Genomic DNA, 26,591 nt, shown 5'->3' on the forward strand with positions numbered 1-26,591 from the left:
TACAATGTTGACCCTTCCTCTCATTGTGAAGCAGCCTTCACCAAGCATTAGATTGTCCATCCACTAATAGGATACGTGAGCTGGGTTCAGTTCAACATGAGCCAGGTTTTTTTCTACCCTGCTGATTATTAATTAAGTTTATTTATTAGTGTCGCAAGCAGGCTTACATTAGCACTGCAATGAAGTTACTGTGAAAATCCCCTAGTCTCTCCGGTGTCTGCTCAGGGTACACTGAGGGAGTATTTAACATGGCCAATGCATCTAACCAGCATGTTATTCGAACTGTGGGAGGATACCAGAGCACCCGGAGGAAACCCATGCCAATACGCGTAGACTCCGCACAGTGACCCAAGCTGGGAATCGAATCAGGTCCCTGGCACTGTGAGACAGCAGTGCTAACCACTGTGCCACCGTGCCACCATTACATTGTTACAATAGTAATCCTGCATAGTACAAGAGAAACTACTGACATATGTGCTTGATTGAGGAGGCCAATGATGCGAAGCTATAACCATGAGATTATGGGTAAACACCTTTCAATCGGTGTGCAGCATGGTAGCTGAGTGCAGAGCATCTCTACTGACACTTTTTAAAAATTATTTCATGGGATGTGAGTGTCACTGAGTAGGGCACCGTTTATTGCTCATCCCTAACTACTGTTGAGAAGATGCACCCACTGTAAGTACACCCACAGTGCCATTTGGAAGGGAATTCTGGTATGTTGACCCAGAGACAGTGAAGGGATGCTGATATGTTTCTAAATCAGGATGGTGAGTGACTTGAAGAGGAGCATGCAGGTGGCCGTGAGTCTGTCCAGTGTCATTCCCTTATAAGGTTTTGTGGCAGATCGATAGGCCATTTAAGAGTCAACCACATTGCTATGGGTCTGGAGTCACATGTAGAACATCAGATTTCCTTCCCTAAAGGACATTAGTGAGCCATACGTGTTTTTATGACAACAGGTAATGGTTTCACTGTTGCCTTTTAATTCCAGATTTTTATTAATTAAATTTGATTTCCACCAGCAGATATGAATCGGGTTCCCAGAGCATTGGCCTGGGCCTCTGGATTACTAATCAGGTGGTAATACCACTATGCCACCACCACTCACTCACATCCTCCAATTTACATTCAGTCCTATCATATCTTTAGAAACACTAGCAATGGCTCACCCACCCAGTTACTCACCCTTTGCATTGGATTCAAGAACCCAGGCACTCACCTAAGGCAGGACAAATAGTATGGATGAGAAAGTGATATGTGATGACACAAAGCACAAAGAAAGTAAGGGATGTAGTTTTGGAAGTGGGGTCTGGTTTAGCTGAGTTGGAAGTCTCACAATACCAGGTTAAAGTCCAACAGGTTTATTTGGTAGCACAAGCCACTAGCTTTCGGAGCGCTGCCCCTTCATCGGGTGAGTGGAAGTTCTGTTCACAAACAGGGCATGGAAAGACAGAAACTCAATTTACAAAATAATGGTTGGAATGTGAGTTTTTACAGGTAATCAAGTCTTAAAGGTACAGACAATGTGAGTGGAGAGAAGGTTAAGCACAGGTTAAAGAGATGTGTATTGTCTCCAGGCAAATCGTGGGGTTACAGATAGTATGACAAGATCCCGGTTGAGGCCATCCTCATGTGTGCGAAACCTGGATAGCCTTGCAAATGATTTGTCTGGGCTTGCAAAATCTCACTAACTGTCCTGGCTGGATACAATACACATTTCTTTAACCTGTACTTAACCCTCTTTCCACTCTCATTGCCTGTACCTTTAAGACTTGATTGCCTGTAAAGACTTACATTCCAACCATTATTTTGTAAATTGATTTTGTGTCTGTATATGCCCTGTTTGTGAACAGAACTCCCACTCACCTGATGAAGGGGCAGCACTCTGAAAGCTAGTGGCTTGTGCTACCAAATAAACCTGTTGGACTTTAACCTGAGGTTGTGAGACTTCTTACTGTGTTTATCCCAGTCCAACACCGGCATCTCCACATCATGGCTGAATTGGATAGCATGTCAGCTCCTCACTGCCAGCAAATATATTTACTTTTTTTTACATTAAATTTTAACTCTTTTACTTGGTATTATCTGTTTACATCTATTTTTACATGATTAGCAACACTTTTGACCAAAATTGTAAGAATGTTACCTCAAATAAATAAATAGGAATATCAGCTCCCTCGGTAGAGCTAAGTGTCATTGGCTGCAGTGGACCTTTGCGTGGATTTGCTCTCATTCCAGGAGTTACAACCTATAGTTAACAAAAAGAAATTAAATAATACATGCACAAAGCTATTTCTATACCAATGTGCCAATGTAAATCCAAATGTCATTGCTAAAAATCAAACTTTTTTTTGCCAAGTGTATACCAATATATAACTCTTTTATAAAATTGATTTCTTGCCAAAGAAACTTGTGAAAGCTTCACCTACTGACTAAATTAGGGAAAAAAAGAAAGACCAACATTTATATGGCATCTTTCACAATTTCAGGACATCCCAAAGCACTTCACAGTCAATGAAGTCCTCAATGAAACATTTTTGAAATATAATCAGTGTTGTATTATAGAGTAGCACAGCACCCAATTTGTACAGAGCAAAGTCCCAGAAAAAAACAATGAGGTAAATGACTAAGTAATTTCTTTTAGTGCTTTTGATTGATGAATTGATGATCAACCAGAATTATGAAGTGTAACTCTCCTGGCAACTTCGAGTAGTGCCAATGGGATATTTTACATCCATACAAGAGGGTAGAAGGATGTCAGTTTAACGTCTTAGCTGGGTTCACATTTAGAATACATTATTCACTTCAACCTTCCTTTGGCCAAATTCCATAACCATACATTTTCCTGTATATTCAGTTCCTCCTCACACTGATCCAGCTCACCAAGTCAGACTTCTTGTATGGTGATTTTCACCATTTGCCATTGTGCTCAAATTTGTGTTCTCTGAAATTTTGGACATTTCAGACACAATTCCTTCCTCTAAGTTGTTTATAACAGTTTTAAACAATAAGAAATCATGCAGACTTTAGGTGGATACTCTGAACCCTGTAAAGCTCTTCCTTAGTGCAAGAAAAGGTTTAACAACCTCGCAAAGTTAAATGTGATGGCAACAAGTTGCTACTCATCTGTTGTTAACACTAAAGATCTATATAGTAAGACTAAACATACTGTAACGCCCTACTATTGAAACCGCTTCACAATGTAGAAGTAAAGACTGCAAAATCCTGTAATTCAGGTAAACCCCTTAAGGCAATATGTTTTGCTATGGAAACGCTATAAGAGAAGTTATAGTGTACCAATAGTTGCAAAATAAACCTGTCTGTGCTTGAAAATCACAAGCTTTCTATTCTCCTAGAGGAATAATTGGTACATAATTCCCATGAATGACAACTTTCAGGGAAAGGTACAACTAGTATCACTGAGTCAAGTTTCAGTCTTGGCTTAATGGTGGCTTTCTTAATCAAAAATTAATGGGTTCAACCATTATTCCTGGCTTTGAACATATGATCTAGGCTGACATTTCAGTGCAGTATTGAGTAAAAGAAAGATCTTGAACTTATATAACTTCTTTTGGAATGTCACAGTGTCTCAAAGCACCCCATAGCCAAAACAAAATTTTTAAATGTAATAATGTGGGCAAACATGACACCCAATTTCTGTAGAGAATGAGTGAGGTAAATGAGTGAGATAACTGACCATTTGATTTTTTTAGCAGACATTGACCAGGGCATCTTTGAAACACACCTGCTGCTCTTTAGGTAGTCATTGCAGGACAGATGGAGACCATGTGGGCCACCAATCCAGTCCATGGTGAAATAGTGCCATAAAACTTTTAATCCCATCTGAGCAGGTAGAGAGGATCGCAGTTCAATACTTCATCTGAAAGATGGCACCTCCCACAGTGTAGCACTTTCTAAGCACTGCAACGTCAGCCTGAATTTTAGACTTCAGTCCTAAGATTGGGCTTGAACTTCAGATTGTATCACTGTGCCAAGAATTGTACTCACTGGTGGAAGTTTCAAATGCAGAATTAAACTGGGACACCAAATGTCTTTTCAAGTCAATATAAAAGATCCCATGGTATTATTTGTGGAGAAATGAAACATTTATGACCAACACAAAAAGAAGCAGATTAACTTGTCATTGATCTCATTGCTGTTTGTGTGGTCTTAATGTCTAAGAGTTGACTGCAATGTTTGCCTTTAAAACAACTACATTCAAAGTAGTTAATTGACTGTGAAACAAAAGTTAGAGGGAGGGGATCTGGCAGACTTGATATGTGCTGTATAAATGCAAGTTTATTTATCCATTTCTATTAACGTAGTTGGAGAAGAAGGGAATGAAAATACTGGGATCCCATTCAGTGCAGTCAGTAAGGAAGGAGACACAGGGGCCTAAAGCAACATCTTTGAGCTGCCTCCATAAAGACCTTCTACAGTTAGCAGCCAGTACTAACTGTGTGGTTCATTGGCTACATGAATTTGAAGGTGGCCCAAAATTATTACTTCCCAGCACTGCTTGAAGCTAGGCTACGCCTCTTAAAGGGGAGGTGAATTGTGGCTGCAACAAGTGCTAGGAGTCATGCAGGTAATGAATCAGACCTCTGAAACATGAAGTAGGAGCAGGAGTAGGTCATCTAGCCCTTTGAGCCTGACCCGCCATTCAATAAGATCATGGCTGATCGGGGATCAGTTCCACTTTCCCACTTTCTCCCCATAACCCTTAATCCCCTTGCCTACCAAAAACCTATCTACCCGCGTCTTAAATATATTTAGCGAGGCAGCCTCCACCACTTCAACGGGCAGAGAATTCCAGAGATTCACCACCCTTTGAGTGAAGAAGTTCCTCCTCAACTCTGTTCTAAACTGCGCCCCCCCCTTATCTTGAGGCTGTGCCCTCTAGTCCTGCTGTCCTTTCTGAGCGGGAAGAACCTCTCCACTTCTAACCTATCCATCCCTTTTATCATCTTATACTCTCAATAAGATCCCCCCTCATCCCTCTAAACTCTAACAAGTACAAGTCCAGTCTATTCAGCCTCTCCTCATAGCTCAACCCCCTCAACTCCGGTATCAGCCTAGTGAACCTCCTCTGCACTCCCTCCAAGGCCAAAATATCCTTGCGCAAGTGCGGCGACCAAAACTGCACACAGTACTCCAGCTGCGGCCTCACCAATGCCCTGTACAGTTGCAGCAAGACCTCCCTACTTTTATATTCAATTCCCCTCGCTATGAAGGCCAACATCCCATTTGCCTTCCTGACCACCTGCTGCACCTGCAGGCTGGGTTTTTGCGACTCATGCACAAGGACCCCCAGGTCCCTCTGCACCGTAGCATGCTGTGTAGCACCCGTAGTATCAATAAGATGGAAAGTGACACAATTAAACCTGCGACTAGTGGTCCTGAAACTGAGGACCTTTGATGGTATGAGACATACATTGGCTAGGGTAAACTGGCAAATGATACTTGAGGGGTTGACAGTGGATAGGCAATGGCAGACATTTAAAGAAGACATGGATAAACTTCAAGAACTATGCATCCCTGTCTGGCATAAGAGTGAAACGGGGAAGGTGGCTCATCCATGGCTAACAAGAGAAATTGGGGATAATGTTAAAGCCAAAGAGGAGGCATATAAATTGGCCAGAAAAGATACAAACCTAAGGACTGAGAGAAATTTAAAATTCAGCAGAGAAGGACAAAGGGTTTAATTCAGAAAGGGAAAATAGAATACAAGAATAGACTTGCAGAAAACATAAAAACTGATTGCAAAGGTTTCTATAGATATGTGAAGAGAAAAAGACTGGTGAAAATAAATGTAAGTCCCTTACAGTTAGAAACAAGTGAATTCATAATGGGCAACAAAGAAATGGCAAACCAGCTGAACAAATACTTTGGATTTGTCTTCACTAAGGAGGACACAAATAACCTTCCAGAAGTACTTGGGGACAGAGGGTCTAGCATGAAGGAGGAACTAAAAGAAATCCTTATTAATCAGGAAATTGTATTGGGGAAATTGCTGGGATTAAAACCCAATAAATCCCCAGGGCCTGAAGACCCGCATCCCAGAGTACTCAAGAAAGAGGCCTGAGAAATAGTGGTGATCATTTTCCAGCATTCTATAAACTCTGGAAGAGTTCCAGTGGATTCGAGGATAGCTATTATAGCCCTGCCTTTTACAAAAAGAGGTTGGGAGGAAACCGGGAATTATAGACTAGTTAGTCTGACATCAGTTGTGGGGAAAATGCTGGAGTCAATTATTAAGGATGCAATAACTAAGCGTTGGAAAGCGATAATAGAATCAGTCTGAGTCAGTATGAATTCATTAAAGGGAAGTCTTGCTTGACAAAACGTCTGGAATTTTTTGAGGATGTGACCAGTAGAGTGCACAAGGGTAAACAAGTGGATGTTGTGTAAATAGACTTTCGAAACACTTTTGACAAGGTCCCACACAAGAGATCAGTGAGCAAAATTAAAGCTCACGGTATTGAAGGCAATGTATTGACGTGGATGAAGAACTCATTGGCAAACAGGAAGCTGAGGGTGGGAATGAACGGGTCTTTTTCAGACTGGCAGGCAGTGACTAGCCAGGTACAGCAGGGCTCATTGCTGGGACCCTACCTATTCACAATATACATTAATGATTTGGATGAAGGAATAGAATGCAATATCTCCAAATTTGCAGATGGCACTAAGCTGGGTGGTGGTGTGTGTTGTGAGGAGGATGCTAAGAGGCCGCAGGGTAACTTGGACAGGCTGGCTGAATGGGCAAATACAATATAATGTGGCTAAATGTGAAGTTACCAACTTTGGTAGCAAAAACAGGAAAGGAGATCATCATCTGAATGGTGGCAGTTTTAAGAAAAGGAGAAGTGCAATGTGACCTTGATGTCATGGTGAATGGTTGGCGTGTAGGTACAGCAGGCAATGAGGAAAGCTAATGGCATGCAGGCTTCCATAGCAAGAGGATTTGAGTATAGCAGTAAAGGTATCTTGCTGCAGTTACACAGGACCTTGGTGAGGCCACAGCTGGAGTGTTGTGTGCAGTTTTGGTCTCCTAGTCTGAGGAAGGACATTCATGCCATTGAGGGAGTCCAGCAAAACTTCACCAAACTGATTCCAGGAATGGCAGGACTGACATGTGAAGAGAGATTGGATTGACTGGGCTTGTACTCACTGGAATTTAGAAGAATGAGAGACTATCTCATAGAAACATATAAAATCTTGATGAGACTGACAGACTAAATGAAGGAAAAATGTTCCCAGAACTAGGGGTCACAGTCTAAGAGTAAGGAATAGCAGGACTCATCTTAAAAAAAATTAAGGGTACTAAATGTTGTACTCCTCCAGTGGAAATGCAAGGATTACAGATAAAAAGAAAAACCAGATAAAAACCATATAGCCCTCGTGTCAGACAGTCTACTCAACACACTCGCAATATATCAAGATAACAGGCGACAAACGCCTTTGTGCTTATATATCATACACACAAAGAACAAAGAACAATACACCACAGGAAGAGGCCCTTCGGCCCTCCAAGCCTGCACCGATCATTTGTTCCTAAGTAGACCATCCGTTTGTATCCCTCTATTCCCAGTCTGTTCGTGGGGCTCACTATATAAGTCTTAAATGATCCTAGCGTACCTGCCTCAATCATCTTGCTTGGTAATGCATTGCAGGCCCCCACCACCCTCTGTGTAAAAAACTAATACCCTCCATACCAGACAACATCCTGGTAAACCTTTTCCGCACTCTCTCCAAAGCCTCCACATCCTTCTGGTAGGGTGGTGACCAGAACTGGATGCAGTATTCCAAATGTGGCCTAACCAACATTCTATATAACTGCAACATCATATGCCAACTTTTATATTCTATGCCCCGTCTAATAAAGGCAAGCATGCCATATGCCTTCTTCACCACCTGTTTTTTTCCACCTGTGCTGCCACCTTTAAGGATTTGTGGACTTGTACATCCAGATTCCTCTGTGTGTCTATACTCCTGATGGCTCTGCCATTTATTGTATAGCTCCCCCCGCATTAGATCTAACAAAATGCATCACCTCGCATTTATCTGGATTAAATTATATCTGCCATTTCTCCGCCCAATTTTCCAGCCTGTCTATATCCTGCTGTAATCCCTGACAATGTTCATCACTATCCGCAACTCCAGCAATCTTTGTGTCATCCACAAACTTACAAATCATACCAGCCACATCTCCTTCCAAATCATTTATATATATCACAAACAGCAGAGTGGGCAGCACAGTAGCACAGTAGTTAGCACTGCTGCTTCACAGCTCCAGGGACCTGGGTTCGATTCCCGGCTTGGGTCACCAGATGTCCCGGATGTGTGGAATTTGCACATGCTCCTCGTGTCTGCGTGGGTTTCCTCCGGGTGTTCCTGTTTCCTTCCACAGTCCAAAGATGTGCGGGTTAGGTTGATTGGCCATGCTAAAATTGCCCTTTGTGTCCTGAGATGCACAGGTTATAGGGATTAGTGGGTAAATATGTAGGGATATGGGGGTAGGGCCTGGGTAGGATTGTGGTCAGTGCAGATTCGATGGGCCAAATGGCCTCTTTCTGTACTGTAGGGATTCTAAGTCATTCTAAGCAAAGGTCCCAAAACAAAGCCCTGCGGAACACCTCTCGTCACAACGTAGAGATGCCAGCATTGGACTGGGGTAAACACAGTAAGAAGTCTCACAACACCAGGTTAAAGTCCAACAGGTTTATTTGGTAGCACAAGCCACTAGTGCTGCTGAGTGGGAGTTCTGTTCACAAACAAGGCATATAAACAGAACAGAACTCTCACTCACCTGACGAAGGAGCAGCGCTCCGAAAGCTAGTGGCGTTTGTTACCAAATAACCCTGTTGGACTTTAACCTGGTGTTGTGAGACTTCTTACTGTGAACACCACTAGTCACAAACTTCCAATCAGAAAAAGACCCCTCCACTACTACCCTCTGTCTTCAATGGCCAAGCCAATTCTGTACCCATCTAGCTAGTTCACCTTTGATCCCAAGAGATTTAACCTTTTGCACCAGCCTACCATGAGGGATCTTGTCAAATGCTTTACTAAAATTCATGTTGACGACATTCACGGCCCTTCCCTCATCAATCATTTTTGTCACTTGTCAGGATGAAAGACACTGCCAGAAAATCAGGATTAAAGTCTAAGGGAACAAAGCTCAAGACTAATGATGAACTGCAGGATAATATAACCAGCCACGGAGCTTGAAAAGACCAAAGCTGTAACAGGACGGTGGAGCAATATCCAGGATCCATTCATAGTTTCATAGCAAAGAAAAACCCAGGCCCCACTGCATGGCAAGGATCTGACATGTCTGGCCGCTCCAATCCTCTCAACAAACTCTGAGGACAAGACAATGTAAAATCAATGGGCAGAATCTTCGACTGACCCCCCAGCCTCGAAGACCGAGCATAATGTGCTTCATTGAACTCAAGACACCCAGCCCTTAAATTGAGATTGTGAAAGCATGGCAGCCAATTTCAAATTCAGCCGGGAATTCATCCCCACTACTCCACGGGAGACTGGGCTCACAGACAGTCCCATCTCTCCAGGTCAGCCAGGGTGCTCGACAAGCCATGCAGCAGGATTACCAAGAACTGACAGGATTCTCTTCGCTGCTTCATCCTTCCTTTTAAGAATATCTCGCAATTCCTCAAAATGAGCACCAATAATGTGTGCCAGGAAGCCAAGACCTTCACCCATAATGGTGGCCATCATCTCGACGCCAACAGCATCACCAGTGAAACGACCACTGCAAAGCGAGTCCCATCCCAGCCATTTCTGAGCGCTTCGATCAAACAAGGATTTTCCTGACATAACTCGGCTCCCCTTCACCAAAATCTAGGCAGGATCTAGATTATACACATCAGGATTGGATAATCATAGTTTGTGCATCAGGATAAGAAAAGGATTAAAAGACGAGCCACTCCCACGCTTACATCATGTTACTCCACCCATGACCTACTCCCACAGGTTTGAAATGTTTTACATGTACAGGTATTTTGCACCGCATTCCACTGTTAAGGAATACCTCATTGGGGTTTTCTACTTCTGTTTTCATTAAACCACAATTTGCTCTCCATTCGACAAACATTTTAAGGAAGGAATTAGTTACTGGTCTTATGCCCTAGTGCTATAACTGCCCTTCACGGTGATGAAGAATTGGAAGATATATGCCAGTTAATGATCCCAACATGTTCATGAACCCATGTTACTGTTTTATTATGCTTTCACCCCAAATCATTTTGCTTTTACCTCATTTAATTTCGTTCATTGAGAAACCAGGAAAAGTGGACAGGCCCCAAAGTGCAGGACAGCCACAGGGATGGACGTAGTAAGAGGAGACTGGATCTAGCTCAGATTGGGTCTGTTTCTGGGTACAAGTTGGCAGCAAAGAACTTTACTTGTATATATCAGAAAAGCATCACTCCAACAAGTTTTGCAAGTGCTGACAGGAGGTGAACTTTCTGGGGACTAGCGACTGGGGGTCACTGATCATGGGCATCAAGTGCTTGAATGTTGTAAGAAAAGACTAGGGTGGCAAAGGTAAGAAAAGAAGGAATTAGAGAAGATTGTGATGAACTGTAACTTCAATAGAGGTGGTCTATGTCAGATGATATTTTTAAGATTTATCTTTAAGTTGGAGGTAAGTGAACAAACGCCAATCACACACGTTCTTATACCATGCTTATCTCAGTCATTACATTAAACATTTTCAAACTGGTAACTGCAGGTGTGACCTCAGTTTCATACCAATTACAAGTACAAGCAAGATATTGATTTCAAAGAGATCAGCGATAGATACTTGCAAATTGGATTTTGGTGTTTTTCAATGATCATGGCAGGTGAGCATGCATATTTTGTTAACTATCTTTGTTGAAGATCAGCAAAGCTGAAACAGCCCGTACTTCATAGAACTCTAGAGGATTTCAGCAGAGATGGAGGTGATTTGGTCCAGGTGTGTGTCAGCTTTATGTTACAGCAATCCAACACTAATTCACTGCTCTGAATTTCCCCTCACACTTTCCATCTTTCTGTGCTTCAAATATTTATCCAATTATCCCAGGGACTTCTACCACTCTCTGCAACAAAATATTCTATATCCAAACAACCTAAAAAAAAATTCCTCCTGACCTCTCCTCTCATTGAAACATTTTCTTTCATTCATTTGTGAAACATGGTTGTTGCTGGCTGGCCAGTATTTATTGCCCATTGCCCATTGAGCTGAATGGCTTGACTCGATGGCTTGCTAAGCCATCTCAGAGAGTAGTTTAGAGTCAACCACATTACTGTAACTCTGGAGTCACTTGTAGGCCAGATCAGGTAAGAATGCCAGGTTTCTTTTCCTAAAGGACAATAATGAACCAGATGGGTTTTGCTGGTAGTCAACAATGATTTCACGGTCATCAGTAGATTCTTAATTCCAGATATATTTATTAAATTCAAATTCCACCATCTGCCATTGTGGGATTCGAACCTGGGCCCCCAGAACATTAGATGAATGCTGTATTAATGGTCTCCACGATAACACCACTAGGCATTCACCTACCCTGGTCATAAGCCCTTTTAATGATTCTTCAGTTAGAGGAAATAAGCTTTCCTTGGGCAGCATGGTGACACAGTGGCTAACACTGCTGACTCACAGCTCCAGGGTTCCAGACTTGAATACCGGCTTGGGTCACTATCTGTGTGGAGCTCGCACATTCTCTGCATGGATTTCTTCCGGGTGATTCGGTTTCCTCCCACAGTCCGAAGATGTGCAGGATAAATGGGTTGGCCTTGCTAAATTGCCCCTTAGTGTCAGGGGGGCAAGTTTGGGTAAATGCATAGGGTTATGGAGATAAGGCCTGGGTGGGATTGTGGTCAGTGCAGACTCAATGGACCAAATGACCTCCTTCTGCACTGTAGGATTCTATGATTCTTATTAGAGCAATCAAAGTCCTTCGCAAATTTAAAAAGTCTCTATTAAATCTCCTCTCTTCCTTTCCTATTCCTGTGGAAATAGTCTAAATATCTCCAATTTTCATCTTATTATTAAAGCTACCTTTGCTGAACATCAACAGACAATTATGTGCTCTGTGGCTTAAATATATTTTCTTCATATGATGCTGAGAATTGCACACAATATTATACAAAAGTTTCATTGTTCCTTTATCTTGCAGTCCATGTCCTTCTTTATAAATTCCAAAATGTTGCTAGTATCTTTATGCCTTCATTCAATTGCACTCATACTATCAGTGAACACCTACGTCACTCTTAGATGACTATCAACATATTTTCAATGCATCCAATCCTACTTCTTGCTTTCCCTCCCAAAGCATGTTACTTCCACATTAAGTGACATCTCCCAGCGGTCTGCCTGTTCCTTTCATATGTCTATATTTTCCTGATTTTCTATCTACAATTCTGATATCTGTATCTATCTTTATGGAATGCCAGTCCCACATCAACATCATTGACTCTTAACTGCCCGCTGGCATTGTCTAGTAAGCCAATTAGTTATAACAAACCACTAAAAAAAATAGGAAGTTCAAAAGGAATATCTACTATCAATTTCTCAGGGCCACATGGGATAGGCATATCCAAAAAAAAACTTTCAATTATTATCTTTATTTAAGTTTATTTTACAAATTTTGATTTTTATCCTTTTGAGTGCTACTTTAGTCTACCATCCTAATGGGGAATGGTCTACCATGGTCAACTTTTGTAGGGTCTTTTCCACACATAATCATTTGTAGCATCAGCATCGGTCACTCTTCTTAGGTATATCAGTGAGCATATTTTAAAGGAATTTATTTTGAATGGCTTGCACTTTTAAGTGCTGTCCAGTTACACTGGTTCATGGCAGGGTTTGTGTCAGAGGTATACATATGGGTTGGAGCAAAACTTAATTTAAAAAAAAGAAACCTCCTCTCAAACCTAGCACAATGTTGGACAAATTTTGCTCTTGGATCACCAAATGTGCTCAAAGCAGGACACCACCCAAGATTTCAAGCAAGTAATTGACGAGTGAGAGCGAGCAGTGTGTGTGAAACTTCAGCAATAGTGAGAAATTAAAATACGAATAAAGCTATAATGTACAAAAGCAATGCAATTAACTTTCCTACGATACAATAATGACTACACTTCAAAAGCACTTCATCAGCTGTAAAGCACTTTGAGATGCTCTATGGTTGTGAAAGTTGCTACGTACTGGTAAGCTTTTTTTAATCAAGTGATTTGAAGCATGCAATTGTTGGAGTACATTGAGCAGCCAACCAAAGAAGAGATTAGGACAACGGGCAAAGTTCCTGATAACGCTGAGAGGGGAAACCCACTCTTTGCATTGCTTAAAACAAAGAAAGACTCAACTCATCAGGCTGCGAAGACTTGGAGTCAGAGAGATGGCTCTTTAATTGAAGCATTGTCACAAAATTATAAAATTCATAGAACCACGACAATTCAGAAGGAGGCCAATCAGCCTATCAGGTGTGCACCAACCACAATCTCATTCAGCCCCTATCCCCGTAGCCCCATGTATTGATCCTGCTACTCCCCCTGACACTAAGTGACAATTTAGCATGGCTAGTCAGCGTACTTGCACATCTTTGGACCATGGGAGGAAATAGGAGCACCCAGGGGAAACCCACGCAGACATGAGGAGAATATGCAAACTCCACACAGACAATCAGCCAAGCTAGAAATTAAACCCAGGTCCCTGGCATTGTGAGGCAGCAGTGCTAACTAGAAAATGAATCAGGTTTAAGGGAAGAGGGGACACACCTTTGGAAACATAGAAACAAAGAAAACAATGAGCGGGAGGATACCATTCGACTCTCCGAGCCTGTTCCGCCGTTCATTACGACTATGGCTGATCATCCAATTCAATAACCTGATCCCCCCATATCCTTTGATTCCCATCATGTCAGATTTTACACCTAATAATAAATCCAATGCTAGATAAAAGGGGCAAATTTCCGGCTGCATTGCGCCCAGTGCAAATCCCACTATGCCAGGAAAGTTCCGAGAGAGATCTGAAATGCAATTTGTGCCAGATGCCAAACAGTTTGCGATGCCCGCTGGTCCTTCCCAGTTGACATAATCAGGTTCATACTCTTCCTGATTGTCAGCCTGATTATCATTTATTTAAATATATTTTAATAAACAAAATCAGATTAATGCTGAATCTTCCAGGAACGTCACATGTTCCCATCTGCCTATTTGACATAATTCCACAAACTAAGAATAAATGATGGTTACCATGCCAGGGGACTCAGAGGCCATTGCAGCCCCTGGATGGACATGGACATGGCAAGGTAGGATGTATATTGATTAACTGTGGGAATATTAAATGAATAGGGGCAACTTTTAATCTGGCAGCAGGCACTGAGTGGATGGTCAGTTAAAACCAATTGGGTGACTTACCTACCAATGTCTCACTGGATCCCACCAGCTCTGAACAGGCGGTGAAACCATTCACCTGGACTTCTCAGGATCCTCTTTAAATACGGAGATCGATGTGCAAATGTGTATGTCTCTCAACTTTCTGCACCTTGATGGTGCGTAAGTCAGACTCTTGTCTGTTTCTATAGCTAATTATTCCTGAAACAGTTTGCTAATCTATCATCAGGGGCTTATAGCTTGAAGGGCATCACACCACTTGAAGCATAGTCACACTCACACACACAGACAAACTAATTGCCAGGGGCAATTTATCACAGTAATTCCACCTAATCTGCATATCTTTGGACTGTGGGAAGAAACTGGAGCATCTGGAGGAAACCCACTCAGGCAGAGGGAAAATATGCAGAGTCGGCAAAGAAAGTCACCCAAGGCCGGAATTGAACCCAGGTCCCTGGTGCTGTGAGGCAGCAGTGCTAACTACTGTACCACTGTGCTGCCCATGCTATGATGTCAGTGGGACCTAACTGTAATCTTAACCCTGGACTGAGTGGTGAAACCACTGCAACTTTTCCCAACAGGTGAAATCAAATGGGCCATTTAGCTAACTGACTAACTTTCCCTTGTTGGGTCGAGGAAGAGCAGGACTGTAATGCCCTAGATCCTTCCCAGAACCAAAGATTATCCACCTTTCCCAGTTTTATATGCAGCTCTCATAAATTAAAAATCATGTTTATCTATTCAATTTCCTACTTTTCTTTATATGGTCAGCAAATTTGGCTAAGGTACATTCAGTCTCTTCATCCAAGACATGGGGTGGAATTCTCCCCAAAAAAATTCAATGTGTTGAATTTGCATGAAAACTGGAGTAATTCATTGGAGTAATTGGCCAGTCCCAGGAACCCCGCAACGCAAGCTCACTGCCCGCCCCTAAGGCCCAATCACTGGCCCTCCCCGCCAACCATTCCAGGGCCCAGCCCTGATCCTGCATCCTTCCAACCAGCCATGATCTCCAGCAGCCCCTCAACAATAATGTCCCCCCCATAGACCTGACCCACCCCCCACAGTGCTGACCTCCCCCAGCAGACTGACACCCCCCCCCCTCAGCTGACCTCCCTCCCACCCTAGCCCGCCCTGATCGCTGGCCTCCCTCCTTCCCCGACCAATCCTAACTGTAGAGTGGCAGCGGGATCCCCCCCCCCCCCCCCCCACAACCCATTGATCATCCCCTAGGTCCCACCCCCCATAGACCACACTCCCTTGGCACTCCCCCATGCCGATGGGCAGTGCCAAGGTGCTCTCTGGACATTGGCACTTTGACCCTTGGGCAGTGCCGGGGGGGCCAGGTTGGCACTGTCAGGACGCCATGCCCAAGGGCGCTACCCTTCCACTGCCCAACTCCCTGGGCAGCCCCAATTGCCCCTTTTCACTTCAGGGTGGTCAGGCCACTAGTTCCCCGAAAATGGGGAGCTAGTGTATTCCCCATTGGAGTGAAGGGGGGGCAATCGGGGCAATTTCTTCCTCCTTATTCATTTTAGATGTCTTTTATTAGATTCTAAAAGTTTCCCAATAATCTGGCCTGCCACTAATCATTGCAGCATTGCACATCTTTTCAAAGAACAAAGAAAATTACAGCACATGAACAGGCTCTTTGGCCCTCCAAGCCTGCACCAACCATGCTGCCCAACTTAACTAAAACCCCCTACCCTTCCAGGGACCATATCCCTCTATTCCGATCCTGTTCACATATGTGTCAAGACGCCCCTTAAAGGTCACCACTGTGTTCACTTCCACTACAATGAGTTCCAGGCACCCACCACCCTCTGTGTAAAAAATCTGACATGTACATCTCCTTTAAACCTTGTCCCTCGCACCTTAAATGTGTGTTATTGATTCTTCCACCCTGGGAAAAAGCTTTCCATGCCCCTCATAATCTTGTAGACTTCTATGAAGTTGCCCCTCAACCTCCATCATTCCAGTGAGACCAAACCAAGTTTCTCCAACCTCTCCTCATAGCTAATGCCCTCCATACCATGCAACATCCTGGTAAATCTTTTCTGTACCCTCTCCAAAGTCTCCACATCCTTCTGGTAGTGTGGCGACCACAATTGAACACTATATTCCAAGTGCGGCCTAACTAAGGTTCAATAAAGCTGCAACATGACTTGCCAATTTTTAAACTCAATGCCCCAGCTGATGAAGGCAAGCATCTCCACCTGCATTGCCATTCCAGTGACCTGTGTATCTGTATACTCAGATCCCTCTGCCTATCAATTCTCTTAAGGGTTTTGCCATTTACTGTATATTTCCTATCTGTATTAGACCTTCCAAAATGCATTACCTCACATTTGTCTGGAATTTGTCCAGTTTGATTCCACTATTAACCTCCTGAGTTAACCATGGATGGTGATTCCCTCTGGTAGAGTCTTTCTTCCCCCATGGATTATATGTTTCTTACGAGTTACGAAGTATCTCCTTAAATATCTGCCACTGCTCCTCTACCATCAGTTACAAGTGGTGTACCTCAAGGGTCTGTTTTGGGGCCACTGCTGTTTGTCATTTTTATAAATGACCTAGATGAGGGTGTAGAAGGATGGATTAGTAAATTTGCTGACGACACCAAAGTTGAAGGAGTTGTAGACAGTGAGGATGGATGTTACAGTTTGCAGAGGGGCATAGATAAGCTGCAGAGCTGGGCCAAGAGGTGGCAGATGGAGTTTAATATGGAAAAGTGTGAGGTGAATCACATTGGTAAGAATAACAGGAGTACAGAATATAGGGCTAATGGAAGGACTCTTAGTAGTGTTGACGAGCAGAGAGATCTCGGGGTACATGTGCATAGCTCCCTGAAAGTTGGCACCCAGGTTGATAAGGTTGTTAAGAAGGCGTATGGTGTGTTGGCTTTTATTGGTAGAGAGATTGAATTTCGGAGCCATGAGGTCATGTTACAACTGTACAAAACTATGGTGCAGCCGCACTTGGAGTATTGCGTACAGTTCTGGCCGCCGCATTATAAGAATGATGTGGAGGCATTGGAAAGGGTGCAGAGGAGGTTTACCAGGATGTTGCCTGGTATGGTGGGAAGATCTTATGAGGAAAGGCTGTGGGACTTGAGGTTATTTTCATTAGAGAGAAGAAGGTCACGAGGTGACCTAATTGAGGCATACAAGATGATCAAAGGATTGGATAGGGCGGACAGTGAGAGCCTTTTACCTCAGATGGTGATGGCTAACACAAGGGGACATAACTTTAAATTCAGAGGTGGTAATTACAGGACGGATGTCAGAGGTAGGTTCTTTACTCAGAGGGTAGTAAGATCGTGGAATGCCCTGCCTGCAGCAGTTGTGGACTCGCCAACTTTAAGAGTGTTCAAATGGTCAGTGGATAGGCATATGGATAACATTGGAACAGTTTAGGTTAGAGGGTCATTACATTGGTTCCACTGGTCGGCACAACATCGAGGGCTGAAGGGCCTGTACTGCGCTGTAATGTTCTATGTTCTATCTTCCTTAACAACCTTTGTAGCCAATCACCTTTAGCCTACTCTGTCTTCTTACCCTTGTAATTACATTGTTTTAAATTTAAGACCCTAGCTGTGGACCCATATTTCTCATCCTCAAGTTGAATGCAAAGTTTTATCACGTTATGATCACCCTTGCCTAGACAAATCTTTACAACAAGGTACTTAATTAATCCTGTCTCCTTACACATTACCAGGTTGAAAATAGCCTGGTACCTTGAGTATACTTCGTCCTCCTGTGTCATTCATTAACTAATCGTTACTTCTCTACATAACAGTGTTATCGGCATTAACTTGTGAAGGAGCCACTTGCAACAACTTGTTTATAAATGCTTTTGGTTTGTTTTTCAGAGTTGTCAGCGCTTTTTAAACAGCCAAGCAGCTTTTGCTGTTTTTTACTAGGTGGCAGACACAGCTGTGTTTGTGGCTTCAAACTTGCAGCAAACCCTGTAGTAATTTCTCTACCTACCAATAAACTCAGGGTTGAATAAAATGCCTACTGTTCCTTGCTGAGTTAAGCACAATTAAAGGTGATGTAAGCAATCTTAAAAGGGAAATAGTGTCAAAGTTTAGCTGGTGAGGCCCATTGAGATATCCCAGCAGCCGGTTGTAAAGCCATTGAATTTTTAAATTATTTCCTTGGGCAAACTGTTTCTCAATTGCCGCTTTCCTGTATGTGAACAAAGAACTGAATTCAAATTCCAGTTAAGCAATCTACTTCTGGCTCCCAGAGTTAAAGGTGTGGCCAAAGCATATTCGGTAAATATTTGTGCAAGAAACATTCGACAGAACCTGCAGATCAGTCACCTCGCTTTGTGAGTGAAATCCGGAGAACTTTACAACAGCCTAGAATTCCGCTCAACAAAGGAAGACGAGTCACATCAAAGGCATAATTCAATTCGCGTTAAGCGATCATTAAATGTTGATTCATAATATAAATTATGAAATAAAAACCTGTGAAAACTTACCATCACCATCAAAAATAAAAGCAGTTGTCCATTGTGTTGGTGCTTGGATGGCCTCATGGTGCCTCGGTATCTGAAACGTGGGCACAAATTAAAATAAAATAATAAAAAATTTTCTACATTTCTCTTCAGAATCGTATAAAACAATTTCTGCACAGTCTGTGCCAAAACTACATGAACCATACACAATTTATAGGCTAGTACTGGTTGGAAATAATATTGGGAAAGGTTTCCATTTCCATCTGATAGGATAGGTCGCAGTGTCTTTATTGACTCAGACCAATTGTCATTCTGGCGAAATAAATAGAAAGGAAATGAAACAGCCTCTGGAAGGGGTATGTAATTATCCTGCCAGATTAGCAGCCAGGTGCAGAAGATGAAAATCTACCCTATTATTATTAAACTACTAATCATATTATGTTATATACAACTCAAATATCACTCCACGTGTTTACAAAATTGCCAAGGTGAATGAAGACCAAGGTGAAGGAGCTTGAGGGAGTGGCCAAAATTTCAGGAGAAGAGGGTTGCAGAGAGGCAGTGAGGCTTTTGAGGTTGGACGGTGATACAACAAGCCAGGACATTTAACTAGAGTGCTGGATCACAAATATGCAGTGGAAGTGAAGGCTCTTCTACTAAATGTAGAGAAGGGGTGTGAACTTAAACATAGTGCTGAAGAAATTGTAGTGATAATGCAGAATAATTTCATATAATTTCTAACTAAGGGCAAGTATTTGAGTTCAATAGGCCAGGAACCAATGAGCTAGTGATGAAGGTGAAGTATAAGCAGAAGGGACATCAGCAGAAGGTGGACAGAGTGAAGATCCAGACATCTGGGTGTGCCCATTTTTGGCACACATGGGGTACAGGGAAAAAAGCAAATTACTGCAGATACTGGAATTGAAACCAAAAGAGAAAATGTTGAAAAATTTCAGCAGGTCTGGCAGCAGCTACAAGGAGAGAAAAGAGCTGATGTTTTGAGTCCAGGTGACCCTTTGTCAAAGCTAAAGGGCATAGAATGTGAGAGATATTTATACTGCAGGGAGAGGGAATGAAAGATGAATCATAGCCATAGAAACCAGGGGAAAAGACTGCAAATGGCTATCCACAGAGAGGATAGAAGGTGTGAATGGCCAAAACAGCAGAGAAGCTAAAATGAAGATGCTGGGGGAGGAGGGGGCTGGAATGGAAAGGACAAAGGTAAGATTCAGAAAAGGAGAAGCAAAGAGGGTGAAAAGGTAAGGGAAAGGGGATAAAGTAGGGGAAGACTGGATGGGGGGAAGAAAAATGAAGCAAGATAATAAAGAAATAAATGATACAGGACAGTAAAAGAATTAAATAAAATAGAATGAAAACAAAGGGGTTGAGGTGGGGTAGAGCAAATCATCTGAAGTTGTTGAATTCGATGTTAAGACTGGAAAGATGTAAAATGCATAGCCAGAAGCTGAGATGCTGTTCCTTCAGTTTGTGTTGAGCTTCACTGGAACATTGCAGCATGCCAAGGATAGACATGTGGGCACAAGGGCAAGATTGTGTGTTAAAACGGCTAGCAATTGGAAGGTCAGGGTCCTGATTGCACATAGACCAAAGATGCTCGGCATAGTGATCATCCAGTCTATGCTTGGTCTCTCCAATATAGAGGAGACCACATTGGGAGCAGTGAATACAATACACCAAATTGAAAGAGGTGCAAGTGAAATGCTGCTTAACCTGAAATGAATGTTTCGGACCTTGGATGATAAACATAGAAGCGGTGAAGGGACAGGTGTTACACCTTCTGTATTTGCATGGGAAGACGCCATGAGTAATGGGAGAGGTGTGGGATATAGTGGAGGAGTGGACTAGGTTATCCCGGGGGAACAGTCTTTGCGGAATGCTGAAAGAGGAAGTGAAAGGAAGATGTGTTTGATGATGGCATCATGCTGGAGTTGGCAGAAGTGATTATTCTTTGCATGTGATGGCTGGACTCTATCCTTGTTCTGGGAGGGAGTGGAGTGAGTGACGGTTGTGGTGCGGGAGATGGACTGCACACCATTGAGGGCCCTGTCAACAACTGTAGATGGGAATCTACGGTTAAGGAAAAAGGAGCACAGATGAGGTGCACAACTTTGGAAGGTGGCATCATCAAAACAAATGCAACGGAGGCGAAGGAGCTGAGAGAAAGGAATGGGGTCCTTACAGGATGTGGGGTGTGAAGAGCTGTAATCCAGAGAGTTGTGGGAATCAGTGGGCTTGTAATGGATATTGGTAGATAGTCTATTGCTGGAAATGGAGACAAAAAGGTCAAGGAAGAGAAGGGAAGTGTCTGAGGTGGACCAGTAGAAGGCAATGGAGGGGTGGAAACCGGAAGCGAAGTTCATTAATTTTTCAAGGTCTGGACAGAAGCATGGAACAAGGAATATATCACATACCCCTTAAAAAGACAAGCATAGTTAGCACCTAGGTTAAGCAGCATTTCACTTGCACCTCTTTCAATTTGGTGTATTGTATTTGCTGCTCCCAATGTGGTCTCTATATCGGAGAGACCAAACATAAACTAGGTGATTGCTTTGCTAAGCACCTTCAGTCTGTATGCAATCAGGACGCTGACCTTCCAGTTGCATGCCATTTTAACACACAATCCTGTTCCCATGCCCACATGTCTGTCCTTGGCCTGATGCAATGTTCCAGTGAAGCTCAATGCAAACTGAAGGAACAGCATCTCATCTTCCGTCTAGGCAATTTACAGCCTTCCAGTCTCAACATCGAATTCAACAACTTCTGATGATTTGCTCTACCCCACCTCAATCTCTTTGTTTTCATTCTATTTAACTTTTTACTGTTCTCTACCTTTTATTTCTTTATTGTCTTTCTTCATTCTTTTCCCCCCGCCACTCTTTCCCCCTATTTTATCCCTCTTCCCTTACCTTTTATTTGCCTTTGCTTCTCCTTTCTAAATCTTACCTCTGTCCCATCTATTCCCCCTGCCCCCGCAACATCTTCATTTTCGCTTCTCTGCTGTTTGGTCATTCACGTGTTCTATTTTCTCTGTGGACCATTAGTGGTCTTTTCGCCTGGTTTCTGTGGCTATGACTCATCTTCCATTCCCACGCCCTGCACTATAAACATCCACCTTCTATGCCTTTTAGCTTTGACAAAGGGTCGTTTGGACTTGAAACTTTTCTCTCCTTACAGGTACTGCCAGACCTGCTGAGATTCTCCAGCATTTTCTCTTTTGGTTTGGGATATAGGGAATATTCCTGATGTCTGAGTGGTGAGGCCTGAGGCTCCCCGATATTTGATCCACAGGCCCATATAAATGAATTCATACATCTGCTGCCAGCAGAGAGTTAGTCAATGGCAGCTGCAGTTAGTGGACTTCGGGTGTGTAGGTCTGGGGTTTGGGGCTGAGATTAGATCAGGCTGGGACTCAGGCCCACAATCAAAATGCGCTGAGGACAGGGGTCTGAGAATCACAGGAGCTGGTTTGGATGTTGATAATGGGCCTGTGATTGGAAAAGGCTCTGCATATCACTAAATCTTTCATGCCTGGTAGGCAATTTGAGAGAATGATTCCTCAGCCAGTGACACTGGCTTCAACCACTGTCTACTTCATGGTAAACCAATCCTGGAGAGGACACCTTAAGGAGGAATTAGACCCCTATCTGATACATCAAAAACCCAAATCCTGCTGTAGGTTTGAATCAATGCCTTTTTTTTATCCTTTCCCAATGTCACATACAGCATATTACCAGCAGAAACGTACGTACGTTTGCTCCTTGCCATATTTGGGGCATTAGTAAGCAAATTAGCTCCTGAAAAACAATTGCATGGCTGAATTTATAAACTAACATTCCTCCAATTCTTACATCACCCTCAACTGCACAATTCATGTTTCATCTACTATGATTAGTTTAGTATAAAAAATATTAAGTTACAATACAAATATACTATGCTTGATATTAATATGAAGAATAATAAATCACCGGCATTGTGTTACAATTCAGTTACTCTATCTGACCACCACTATTTGTAAACTGCCTGACCTTCAGATTCATGTATAATGACATTATTAAAGAATCTGCCTTGTAACTCCCAGCTATTTCAGCACACAATGGAAGCAGGCAGTTGCAATTCACTTTTGTGCTGTGAATTCTTCGTCCCCATGGAAGATACCCTCACACAGTGGGATAGAGCCTGGCTGTAATGCCACACAGCAAAAGAATCACCTGGCAGGGCTACTTCACAAAATCACCAAGAAGGCCTGCTTGAATTACAATAATAGTTTCTCGTGCACCATAGGACGGTGACTAAACCAATTTCCCCAAGCTTCCATTCTTTGATTGATTAAGTGTCCATGATCACAGTGGCAGTGGGATATGGGCACAGTACGAAGTCTCAGAACATCAGGTTAAAGTCCAATAGGTTTATTTGGAATCATGAGCTTTCGGAGCCCTGCTCCTTCATTAGGTGAGTAACACCTGGTGGGCTTTAATCTGGTGTTGTGAGACTTCTCACTGTGCCCACCCCAGTCCAACGTTGGCATCTCTACATCATGGGATACGGACAAAGAAGTTTATGAAAACCTGAATGAGTCTACACTATTTAGCTCAAAGCCTGGCATACTGAATATGTATTTTTTCAAGATCAGATATCGGGAAATAAACAAAACACAACGGGCGGAATTCTCCCAAGCCCGCACCAGCATGTGACCGATGGTGGGAATGGTGGGAGAATATGGTGAGAAGCCCAGAAATTGGTTTCACGTTGGCGTGAATTTAAAGTGGGATTTTCCACTGATGCCTGCCACTGCGGGTTGGAAAACCCACTGAAGGCTGGTGTCAACTTCATTTGCAACGGATGAGATGAAGGCCCAAACACCCCCACCACCCTCCTATGCCCCCAAACCCCCCAGGCCAGATTCTCCATGGTGCCAGTGGAAAGACATGCCAGCATGAAACACTTTGAATAATGTGGCTTGTAGATACCAGGACGAATTTGTACAATGCCTGAGGCTGCCTCTGCAGTTTAGGATGGAGGCCATCTGCAACCCTAGAGCACTACAGCAGTGGATGGGAGAAATATCTGCAGGTAGACCTTCCAGATTCAGTGTACTGGAGGGGGTCCATGTTCCAGCCTCGGAATGTTCCTGGAGATCTACCTTCTTTCTCAGGGGGTCCATCTTCTGGCCACAGAGAATAGCCGGAGATCAATCTTCACTTTCAGGCAATTGACCTTCTTTCTTCAATGGTAAGTTACTTATGTTTGACACCTTATCAATATGGCGCAAGAGACAATGGCGGACTACATGTCATCCAGCCTGCCCTGCCACTGAATACTGGGTGAAACACCAGGGTACATAATTATTGAGGTTGGGGCCAGAAGATTTGGTGTGCCTTCTCGCCGACCTCCTTAGCGACAAATGTTCCCCTTCCTACCATTCAAGATGGGAGAATTCCACCCAATCTGCTGATGTATCTTTTCTTATATTCTTCCTTAAATTTCTAAAACCAGTCTGTCCTTCTCCTTGGTCTTCCCAGATAAGTTTCCCAGGTAAGAAAGATAATTTGGAGTCACCACTCCCAGGTCTCAGTAACTACTGTTCCTATGAGGTGTGTGAGACCTGCCTCATGTGGATTTTCTTGAGAAATGGACGGTTTGAATTTGAATATTTAAATCAGCCTGCTTTTCTCTTGATTAATAAATTGACTAAAAAAAGTAACTAACACCTGGCACTGAAGCACACAGTTGTATTAATGAGATTTTTTTTAGGGGGAAGAATAACCTTTTTTTTCCAAGCTTACCTATATTCTAATTTTTCTTCCCTTTCCCTGACAATGAACCAAAATCAAGAATTCATCGACAATGGCAGCTCTGCACTTAATTCACAAATAAACCAATTGATTGAGTCACCTCCACCTTCACTGCCTCTATACCAGAGGGCCAGTCCTGCTGATGTTAACAGTTGCTAAATGTTAAGCCACCCTTTAGCTCCCATTCAGAAAAGGTATCATGCTTTTGTACACAATTGATTACATGTTACACAGTTTTTAAAGCTATCGGTCAAAAAAAAGTCAGGTTCGAACAAATTATTTAACGTTCAAAACCTGGGCTGTCTTGAAAAGCAATCAACACAATGACAACATGAAAACTGAAAACGTTTTAATCAATCTGTCGCACTGAGATTACTCTGTGCAACGTTGTTCTAACACAGTGCACCTTTGTGCTTAATGTTTGTACAAATCCTTCTTGTCTGCTATTTTATGAGAGATTTATTTTTGCACGATAATAGCACATTTAATAATTTGCAGGTTATTTGCTTTTAACACATAAAAAAAACACAGAAACGATTTTCAAGATACTATTGCATCTCATTTAGACAATGAAGAGAGCTGCTCGCTTTAGCAGAACCATTTGTGGATGGTGCACTCACATACATGTTTTATGACAGTCCATGTACAAGCACAGCAAGCTTTTACGAACCTGTCAGACCTGATTGTAACAGGTTGCATTAATCGGGTGGGTCCTGTTCACAACCTGAGACAGTCACCATTTTTACATTACACAAGAGCCTTTTAGCAATTCTTTCTGTTTCCAAAAAACCTGCTCATCTGTCTGCAGTCAAATCAATGAAAACCTCAAACAGAAACTAAACAAAAACAGAAGTCGGTTGCGAGGCTGCATGGAACTAAATTTATTCTTAGACAGTGAAAATATCACCAAGGCAAATTAGTGAAATTATTACTTTCTGCAGTCTGTGCTATCAAGATTATTAGACGCAAACATACAAAATATGCTGTATTTGTCCAAAACAGGGACAAATGTTCTTTTATGTAAAGTAAGTCGTGGTATAAGAGCTTGCCACCAGCTGTCAACTGCGTAACATTAAGCAAGAACGACACCCTTTGAAAAACCCTTCACCATGATATAGGGCTGTGTTCTGGAAGCAGCCCCTACATGTTCAAACACTACTTCACAGAAAATCTTACATTTTCATACAACGCGCAAACAGCAGCTGCAATATTTAAAGTAAAGTTTCAGTTACCTGTCAATCAAGTAGTTGGCTTTTCCTTTATCTCCTATGGTTCAGGGACTGGAAGTAACAAAATGTGAACCCGATACCAAATAGACTCTTGTCAAAGTTTAACCGTCACTTTATTGCAGCTAATGATTTGCTCGATCCATACCTCGTAAAATACATTTGGCGCGTTTCAACAAATAAGGTGGAAAGATCCCGGATTCAAATTGTTTTAGGTCATATACAGAAGTGCAGCAACAGTCAAACTACAATTTTGCCAAACCCCACAGTACAAATATCAAGCAATGCTAAGACACGCCCCTTTTCTACAACCATGCCCCTTTTGAATTTCCATATTACTTAACTATTCAAAGTTTAACAAACACAATTTGCACCATCCCTTTGCCTTAAGTTTAACAACAAATCATACCCTTTTTTTTCAAACAAAGCCGGTTTCATTTTTTTCAGAGTGAAAATAGCCATCATCCCATCTCCTTTCTATTTAAGCACCGGCCTCCAATTTTTTTTAAAAAGCACTCACCTTGTCTTTGTTTTATTTAACACAGATTTCTATCTACGCATTCATTAGAACAAAAAAACCGTAGCATTCAAATTCCTGGGTGGTCATGGGGAAGGCAGGCAAGTTTGAGGAAGAATAGAATTTCTCCATGCCTGCTGTCGGTCTGAAATCCTAAGGTCAACT

The 26,591-nt window shown here is 42.6% G+C and overlaps 1 protein-coding gene across 2 annotated transcripts in view; it reads right to left on the reverse strand.

Moving 5' to 3' along the window:
- Positions 1-26,175, reverse strand: part of cdh17 (cadherin 17, LI cadherin (liver-intestine)) — a 97,086-nt gene extending 70,911 nt beyond the window's left edge. Inside the window, exons 1-3 of one of the 2 annotated variants that reach the window (XM_080194413.1) lie at positions 26,058-26,175; positions 18,895-18,964; positions 2,150-2,251 (exon numbers count right to left, since the gene is read on the reverse strand). In XM_080194413.1, the coding sequence (XP_080050539.1) occupies positions 2,150-2,251; positions 18,895-18,964; positions 26,058-26,071 (186 nt within the window). In that variant the 5' untranslated portion in view covers positions 26,072-26,175. Of the gene's footprint in view, positions 1-2,149; positions 2,252-18,894; positions 18,965-25,915 lie in introns of both variants that reach the window. The other variant, XM_080194414.1, reaches the window with a different exon arrangement.
- Positions 26,176-26,591: the final 416 nt, after the last annotated feature.

This window comes from Carcharhinus amblyrhynchos, chromosome 8, assembly GCF_965287045.1.
Source record: "Carcharhinus amblyrhynchos chromosome 8, sCarAmb.v2.hapA, whole genome shotgun sequence".
In the NCBI taxonomy this organism is placed as follows: Eukaryota; Metazoa; Chordata; class Chondrichthyes; order Carcharhiniformes; family Carcharhinidae; genus Carcharhinus; species Carcharhinus amblyrhynchos.